Raw genomic sequence first — 10,115 nt, forward strand, 5'->3', positions numbered from 1 at the left:
GTCTGTTTTATTTTTGAAGTTCACCCGCAAATTAAAAAAATAATTTTTGATTTTAGTGTTTTTTATTTACTTTTGAAATCAGTTTGTTATTTAGAATAATGCGTTCTGTTAAAGAAAAACCCTCAAAATCTTCGATAATAAAGTCATTATCGAAGAACCTCAAAGCAGTTACTACAAATACTGAATCTTTTCTAAGGCAAATAACTAAAAAAAATATCCATCTCTTAACACGTGCATTTTGTAAATAAAATTTATTATTTTCCAGAATAAACCCAGAAACATCCAATAAAATCCGAAAACTCTTACAACAAACTTATAATCTAACTTCTTCAAAGGACTCATCAAACCAAAACTCACTCGATATTCTACCCGAATTAATTGTCGACGATTTAGATGCTGAACAAATTTGGCAACTAATAGAATTGAGAAACAATGTTGTTTGGCCACAATTTCTTGAAAACACATCCAAAATATTACCTCTAAAAGATGAACAAATTCAAATTAGATACATGTCAAGTGCCAATGAAACTGAACAGCAAAATGATAACGACCTTGAAAATACTTCCCCAAACAATTCTGATTTAGATAATTTAAGCGATCATGATTTTGAGGAATCCCAAGTGTTTGAGCATGAAAGTAAAAAGAAATTCGCTAGAAAAGAAAAGTCATCAATAGTTGATGATAAGTTCTTTAAACTGAGCGAAATGGAAGAGTTCTTAAAGGCGGAAGATGAAAAAGAACTTAAAAAACAAAACGGTCGTCGTTTGAAAGACGATTATAGCATAAATTTGTTTGCTGATGATTTTGAAAATGAAGACGAGGAAAATGTTTGTTATAAAGACTTCTTTAAGGAAGATGATGAAGCTAAAACAACTTCAATAAAATCAAAGCACACATTGGATGAATTTGACCAAAACAATGAAGATGATGATCTTGATGATGATGAAGTTGATAATGATGATGATGATAATGACCATGACGATGATGAAAATGAAATAGAATATCAAGATGCAAATAAAGATTTCAATTCAGAAACTGAATCTATTGGCAATTCAGATACAAAAGAGAAAGAAAAGCCAAAGTCGTCATTTGAAGATCGCCAAGAGCGTCTCAATCAACGCATTAACGACTATGAACAAGTAATTCTGGGCGAAAAGCCTTGGCAATTGAAAGGAGAAATAAATGCCACAAATAGGCCTCAGAATTCTCTACTCGAAGAGATTCTCGAATTTGAAGCAACAACCAGACCCGCTCCCATAATAACCGAAGAGACAACCTTAAGATTAGAAGATATTATCCGACAGAGGATAAAAGACCAAGTATGGGATGATGTAGAATTAAAAATAAAGCCATTGCAAACAGCTCAAGAATATCGAAAACAATTGGTTCTGAATCAAGAAAAGAGCAAAGAATCATTAGCTCATATATATGAAAAAGAATACCAACAGGAGATCGAAAAGTTGGATCCAAATGCAGCCGATGCAAAGGAAGATGAAGAACCTAAATCGCATAAGGAAATAAAAGAAATGATGGCTTCGTTATTTGTTAAATTGGATGCTTTGTCGAATTTCCATTTCACACCGAAACCGGTTGCACCAGAGCCTAAGATAATAACAAATACACCAGCTATAAATATGGAAGAAGTGGCACCTGTTGCTGTTAGCAGTGCCAAATTATTGGCACCGGAAGAAATAAGAAAACGTAATAAGAGCGATATTCTTGGTAGTAATGAAAGGAAAAAAACTGATAAGAATCGTGAGAGGAGGCATAAAAAGAATAAGCAAAAAGCCATACACAAAGCAATTGAAGAAAAGAATATTCAAAAACAAAAAATGGGTATTAAGCTTAGTAAAAAAGAGGAAACAGCTAGTATGACGAATAAGTTAACAAAGCGTAGAAATGTTGAAAAGGTAATTAATAGATGTCTACTTTTATATTATAAGAATTTACTGTAGTGTGTGGGTGTGAAGGATTGTATAACTTGGTGTCTGCGAAAAAGTCAGTGAACACAATTTTGGTCAGGGAAAATCAGGGATTTTTTTCTTCTGTATCATTTTTTAGTTGCGAGTAGGGATAACAGGTATGGCCAAAAAATAGCACACTTGATTTTTCTTACAAATTTTTAATTTATTTGGGAACAATGAACAAAAGAATATGAATTAGCTCATGAGGGTTCATAAAATTAAACATTAGAAATTATTTCAATTCAATTTAAAAAAAATTATAATTTGAAGAGATAACACATTTCCTAATAGACAATGAAATAGAACATAATCCGAAAATCGTAAAAATAAATCATTTTTAAGCAAAAATTCTTATAATTTTTAATAAATTCAGTACTAACAAGTTAGTACTTTTTTAGTTGACCATGATTTTCCAAGTTGCTTGGTACCCCTTTGGTAAACTTTCAACTAACGCATGGCTTCTACTTTGTGGAGTAGGGTACCACGCTTCTTTGATTAGGGCTCAAAAATCGTTCCAATCTTTTAATTTTGTTCGCTTAAACTTAACCTTGACATCATTCCATAAATATGTTATAGGGTTAAGATCGTGGGCAAACATCGTTTTTCTCGTCAAAAAACCAATGTTGTACTATTTTTGATGCATGTTTGGATTCATTCCATGTGTGAATATCCAATTAACTTGCGAGAAATATGGTTCTATGGTATTCTTATGTATATTAAGACAAGAGAATTTATCAATTTTGCTGTACACCTAACCAATGGGTCCTTTCCATGCCAGGAAACGCGCCCCAGACCATCAAATCTCATCTTTTTTGTTTCATCGTTTTGAGAGTATACTTTGGGTTGTATTTTTCACAATTAGAACGATGTACAAATGTTTTGCCATCTGAAGGTTTTAAGGGTGTTGAACTCCAACCCGAAGTCAAAAATATTATACTCCTCCGTTTTTGAAATATTACCGTTATATAACAAAACTTTCTTTTGCATTTTCTAACGGTAATATTTCAAAAAGGGAAACAAATAAAATTTGCTCAGTTCAGATTCGAGCTCAGCACCCTTAAAACCTTTAGAAAAGAATTGAAATATCGGTAGGTTCTACAAAAAATTATTATACTAGATGGCACCTGTTAATATAATTGAAATTGAGAAAATGAAGAAAAATTCCAGTTGCGGCTTGTCTACGGCACTACATTGATTCCCCGGCAGTTAAAAAAATGTGACTTGTAAACGAGTTGAGACCCCATCTTCAAACTTGATATATTGTATCCGTATTGTAAAGGTAGCATTAATACTAAAGAAAATATAATATCAAAATGGTCTAAGATTCCCAAAACTTAAAATGAATTGCTTATTTCCGGTTATTTTCTACAAAAAATCAGTTTTTTGCACGAAGTCCGCAAACTAAAATGTGTATATTTTCTAAACGACTGGGTATCCCATTCTGAAACTTGGCACATAATTTTTAAATTGTATAAGCTTTATTTTAAGACCATCTAAAAAAAATATTAAAAGTGTCGAAGTTTCTTAAAATTGGATTTGAAATGTCAACTTCCGGTTTTCTATCAAAAAAATAAATCGATTTCCGGTTAAGAATTTATATTTGAAAAGAACGTCTAATTTTCCATATAGTCCATCATTAAAAGAATTTTGTTACCCCTTCTTTTAATTTATTTAAATTTTTCAAATGAACTCATCCCCACAGTTTTCCAAAACTTTAGAAGCCCATAACTCCACTATCTGGCGCTAAAATTCAAAATCCTTCCAGATGTATTTTTTGAATCGATTGAGGAATATATATAACAAATTTGACAACCCACAACGTTAAAAAAATTGAGATAAAAACAGGAAATAACGATGATAGAGAATGCGAAAAAAGTGGGTCTGGAAAGTCCGTCTGTCCGTTCTGTCAGTCAGCCTGTCATTCTGTATGGATGTCTGTCGGTCAGCCTAAAGAGATGGGCCAATCTACTTCAAACTTGGTATACAGCAGTTTTTTCATCCTGTGCAGAGATATTTTTCGAATTAATAAAATAACGGTACCTGTCATATACCAATTTTGGACTAAAAAATTCAAGTATTTGTTTTAAGACAAGGTCTTTTTTTATGAATAATTTGTTTTTCGAAAATCATTATTGATGGCACTTGCAGCTGGTTCAATTTTAATAATTTTTTTCAAAATCAAAATAGGACACAAAAACAGTACTTAAATGCTTGTACAGATGCAACTACTATTTTTAATAGGGAATAAAAAGGCTTTATTTTAAATGAAACAACACAAAGAGTTTATCATTTTTATTTTTTTTTTTTTTTTTCAATAATATGAGCCAGTGCAATTGGCAACAGATAGGTAGATCTTTGAAAAAGACAAGATTTATTGTTTTTTGTCTGATATTTAATGAACTCCATTTATATGTATACATTTCCTACCACTATATGAAATTACATACATTTATAAAGAAATATACCTACTCATGAAATGATATTATTTTTTTTTTGTACCAGAAGAATTAAAAAAAAACTACGTTTTTTATTACATTAATTTCAATCAAATATTTACCTTTCCAAAAACACCAATTCTTATTTGCTATCACTCACACACACACAAATTGCTGCGGGATCTTGTCCTATTACTAAAATCCTTTTTTATTAAATTAATTTTATTTCATTTAAGATTACGACATCCCAAGATGCTGGTTCAATGAAATCTTCGAAGGCTTTCTTCTCCAAACTACATGAAACTACAATGTTGCAAAAGAAGTCGGTTAAAAACACAAAACCAGACAAAAATCCTTTTTCAGCAAAAAAACTCAAATTGTGATGAATCAAAGCTAATTCCTTTCATAGAATGATATGTTAACTGAAAAATAAAAACATAGATTAAAATCTAGTGAATACATACTTTTTTAATGTAAATCCTGCGAGCTGTAAAAAATTTGATTCAATAATAACACTGTGGTAGTTTTTAGAACTTTTTTTTGCAACAGAGCGGAGACACATCGATTCTAGTTAATTCGAGTGTGCTGAATTCAGTGGAAAAGTTTGGCTCAGGTTTTTGAGATATTTCGAAAATAAAATCTTAGGTCGGGACTATTAAAATACTGATAATATCGAATAATTAAGTTTTTTTAAGCAGTTTTTAGTTTAGAGAAAAGCTATTTCTGTATAAAGCTATATGTTTAACATTATTCCAACCTAGATTGTTATGTTTCGGTCGCTTGAAAAGCATTTTTTAAACAAAATCTTCACTTGTTCATGTTTTTTTTTTTTTTTTTGACTTTCAAAGCCTTTAATATGGATGCAATTTGAGTTTAACATTGATTCGGTATATTTTATATTATTGGCATAGCATTTAAATCCAATAATATACTGCAAATTTCAAAAAGTTCAGTAGTGGAAATCAGCTTACTAAACTACGGAAATGTATCAAAACTTGAACTTAAGATTAAGATAGTTAAGTTTTTGTATTTTTAGCTTAAGCTTAAGATATATCAGATAATAAGTGAATTAAACAGTTTTTGGAAGAACAAAAAACGTTCTTATATACTTACATCATGCCGGGATAAAAGCAGTCAAAATAACGTTTTTTGCCTTTTATAACTGTAATATTTAAAAAAGGAAGCCAAATAAATATTTATGGCTTCAGATTCAAGTTCAGCACCCTTTCCCCTTCAGAAAAGTATATTTTGGTTCTTGTGGCAAAAAAAAAGTTTAATTTAGCTTACCAGTGTTATTTAATACACTGTTATTTAATAGACTGATTTTCACAAGTTAACTTTTACAGGTTTGCAGTATTTTAATTTTTGGAATTATATGCTATTTTAATAATATAAAATATCCTGAATCAATGTTAACTCAAATTGCATCCATATTGAAGGCTTTGAAAGTCAAAAAAAAATTAAAAAAAACATGAAAAAGTGAAGATTTTGTTAAAAAAATGTTTTTTAAGAGACCGAAACATAACAATCTAGGTTGGAATAGTATTAAACATATAGCTTTATACAGGAATAGCTTTTCTCTAAACTAAAAGCTGCTTAAAACTACTTAATTATTCCAACTTATCAGTATTTTAATAGTCCCGACCTAAAATTTTATTTTCGAAATATCTCGAAAACCTGAGCCAAACTTTTAAAACGGTTGCCACCACTGAATTCAGCACACTCGAATTAACTAGAATCGATGTGTCTCCGCTCTGTTGCAAAATCGAACCTACACAGTGTAATAATTGAACTATATAATGCTAAAAGTTTTGCTTTAGCTTTAAAAGTTTTTTTTTATATTTTTTTTTATAATTTTTTTTTAGCAATTGGTATTTGCTTTTAGTATTTTATGTATCTTTTTTTCTTTCTTTTTTTTAAGTTTAATTTTATTGTTAGGTTGGAATATTATATCCTGTTTTGAAGATTATTTCTAGTGTGCGGATTCGGCCAAAAAAACAACATTCGGCCAAAAAAACAACATTCGGCCAAACCTTCGGCTTCGGCCATTTTAGGCCGAAGAATGGGAGCGGGTCATAATTCTGCTTGTCAAAATTCTGTACGACAAAATTCTGTGGGGTCAAAATACTGTAATACCATAATTCTGTACGTCATTATACTGTAAATACAAAATTCTGTACGTCAAAATACTGTATGAACAAAATACTGACATGCAAAATTCTGTTTTGTAAAATTCTGTACGGCAAAATACTGTATATCAAAATTCTGTAAAAATGCTGTAAAAAAATATCGTTTTGATAATGTAAAAAAGTGCGCGCGCACTTTTTTACATTATCAAAACGATATTTTTTTACAGCATTTTTACAGAATTTTGATTTACAGAATTTTGATGTACAGAATTTTGAAATACAGTATTTTGACCAACCAGAATTTTGCTATACAGAATTTTGACTTTCAGAATTTTGTTCCTACAGCATTTTGCACATACAGAATTTTGACATACAGTATTTTGGCATACAGTATTTTGAATACAGAATTTTGCAACATACAGAATTTCGACCCCAACCCCCGAAGAATCTGTTTATTATATGGAGCATCGTACTAGGCGCCGGAAAAAATTTCAATTTTTGAAATTTTTGAAACCGAAGAAAAAATTGCAATCTTTTCTTCGGTAGGTATTCAAAAATTTCAAAACACATGTGTGTCATCATAAATAAATAAATAAAAATAATATTTTTATCCATTTGGTAGGGAGAATTCTTGACTTTTTTCAACCTTAGGCTTCAACTTCGGCTGAAGATTTTCTTTCAGCCTAATAATTCGGCTTAGGCTTCGGCTGAAAATCGACCTTCGGTCGGACACTAATTATTTCATTTGGCATTCGAAATGGTATAATTTGAAATGAAATTTGATACTAATGGGGTTTTCGTTTGGTAAATTTATATTTTGATCTATAAATAGATTTTTTTCATTACGAAACGAATACAATTTCAGATTGATTTTTATTTGCAATAGTATTGGTGTGTATTTGTGTCTGTGAACCAGGCACGATCGCAGTTGTCAAATTTTGATTTGACCGTTGATTCATTTTATCCGAAGATGAGCTGGACGAATAAATTAATTCATGTCCGATTCACAATATTGCGAGATGACGAGACGTGATTTTCCTTGACGATTTTAAAAATTTCCAAATAATGAAAATATATGAAACAATACACAATATTCCGATTCTCGGTACGTTGAAATTCCGAAAATTTTGAAAAAGGACGCACGAGACGACGATTTTTCGAAAATTTTGATATTAAAATATTTTAGACAAAATATATGGATAAAAGTTTTCATAATTTCTAAATTCGAGTTAGCCATATATGATTCATAAAAAGTGTTTCTAAAAACGTGTTTGCTATATGAAAATATGGCTGTAGAACATATTTTATTCATGAATGTGTAGGAAAAGAAGAAATACTTTACCAAACTGCAAAAAAAATTCGAAAAATGTTTGAGCAAAACAAGTTATTTCATAAAAAGATCTTTGATTTTTTTAAAAGTTTTTTTTCTATTTTGGGAGAAGTTATATATAAACATATGGAAGAATATTTGTTTAACTACGATTCACAATTATTGTATAGGTAGGTACATAATAAGAAAATTAAAACACCGTTAATAGTATCAGCGACTGAAAAAAGCAAATCTATTCAAAATTGTAGAGGCATCAAAATTTGAATGCAGCAATGCAGGATAATTAAAAGAGGCTTGATAATGTGTTTTGTCTTGTATGGCTTTCCACACGCCAGCCGTTTTGAAAAATACGTTTTGATCAATACCTCGAAAACGACTCATCTTACAGAAAATTTGCAAGGACGTTATTGCCCCTAAATTATATTATCTTTCTTTTTTAAATTCACAATTTTCCTATAGAATGAATAATTTTTTAATTAGAGAGCCAAACAATTAATATGTGCTTTTAATTTTTTATTTTTTACTCCTCAAGGCAGTTGTAAGGGGTAAGAAGTAAGGGAAACATACACAATTTCCAAACATTTTTTTTTCTTTTTTGTTTATTACTTTTTATCTCAATGTGTACATTTTTGCACTTTTTTTAGTCAATTCGTATAAAAATAATGTAATGATCATAAGTAAATGAGACCAAAAAAATATAAGCTGCTTCGATAAGAACCTGAAAAATTGAGCAACATAAACCAAAAAGATGTGTTTTTTCCTATATGTAAGATGAACTATCTTCTCTGCGCTCTACACCCGAAACGGTTGATTTTAGAGAGAAAATTATATTGTATATAATTTTACGACGAACAATGCCCTCTGATGACCTCCGAGAAATAGGTCGCGAGATATTTGTGAAATATTTATTTCAAGGACCATTTGACCCTTATAAGTTATAACTTTTTTAGCCTATAAGGTATCAATGTCAGTTTTTCACATTTTCATTACAAAAATAAGCATTACTATTTACAAATAATGGAATTAGAATTCGTTTCTTACCTGAGCAATTGGTAAATATTGTTAAAAAAAGGGTTTAGTTTTATGCTCCTATATGATTCATTGGACTTGTGGCGATGAAAATCAAATATCATACGTCCATGAATCATATAGGAGCATAAAACTAAACCCTTTTTTTTAACAATATCTACCAATTACTCAGGTAAGAAACCAATTTTATTTGCATTATTTGTAAATAGTAATGTTTGTTTTTGAAAAAAAAGTACTGGACGTAGAGATGATTTTGAAGGAGTTTGTATGGGGACAGTAAATTTTATTTTATGAAAATATGTGAATGTATCATATATGATTCATTGGACTCTGGCGGCAAGGGAAAAAATAAATTATATGAATCCAATGTGCTTCATGGGACGTATAGACTTGTTGATGAGAATAATGATGGACGTATAAGGTTTTATATTGAGTTTCTATGGGGACAGTTAAGTTGTTAAAGTACACTTCCTATCACAAAATTTTTGATGTAGTTTTATTGGTTTTTAATTTTGTGTGTATAAATCAAAAATTTTAATTTTTTAAAATTTTTATTTGAAATTTTTCCGTTTATATTTTTTAGTACTTAGTTGGGCAAAAAAGTAATATTTGCTTTAAAACTGATGCAGCTGAGTTAAAAATACGGAACCAGGGTTATTCAAGGTTCCGTAACAAAAGAAAAAACTGAGAAAAATTAAGATTTGTAGTTACGGCACATGAAAAACCGTCACAGGGTGACCATTTTTTGGACTTTTTTTCAAATGCCCATAACTCACAAAATATATGGCTGCGATTTTTTTTATTATTTTTCTGATAACTGGCACCACCTACCCTAACTACTGTTTTCGTTTCGACGCTAACTTTTGGGACACCCTGTATACGTTTAAATTTATATTTCTCGAGCTACAAAAGATTTGTTTATAATATTGTTATTGAATTTTGTCTACCATTTATCCAACAAAAAAATGAGATAAAAAAGAATTGCAAATAAAAAATATATACATAGTATTTTATATTATTTATTTATCATTTTTCATTTCTTCCTTTTTGATTTTTTGTATTATTTTAAATAATATTTCTGATATTATGTTTGTGAGGGGTGATATCTGGTCCGCAAATCACATATATTTATTTATCTGAACACATTCATTCAGAAATAAAAGCTTTTAAAGTCGTTATAATAGTTTCTTCTACTCCAAGAATGGCCTTCCTTATACCTACTTATTCA

The 10,115-nt window shown here is 29.9% G+C and overlaps 1 protein-coding gene across 1 annotated transcript; it reads left to right on the forward strand.

Annotated features, from left to right (window-relative positions):
• On the forward strand, positions 1–4,856 carry LOC129906558 (U3 small nucleolar ribonucleoprotein protein MPP10). Its single transcript, XM_055982366.1, has 3 exons — positions 1–196; positions 266–1,910; positions 4,636–4,856. The coding sequence occupies exons 1-3, from the start codon at positions 99–101 to the stop codon at positions 4,780–4,782; spliced, it is 1,890 nt and encodes a 629-aa protein (XP_055838341.1). The 5' UTR covers positions 1–98; the 3' UTR covers positions 4,783–4,856.
• Positions 4,857–10,115: the final 5,259 nt, after the last annotated feature.

Source organism: Episyrphus balteatus, chromosome 1, assembly GCF_945859705.1.
Source record: "Episyrphus balteatus chromosome 1, idEpiBalt1.1, whole genome shotgun sequence".
Taxonomy (NCBI): Eukaryota; Metazoa; Arthropoda; class Insecta; order Diptera; family Syrphidae; genus Episyrphus; species Episyrphus balteatus.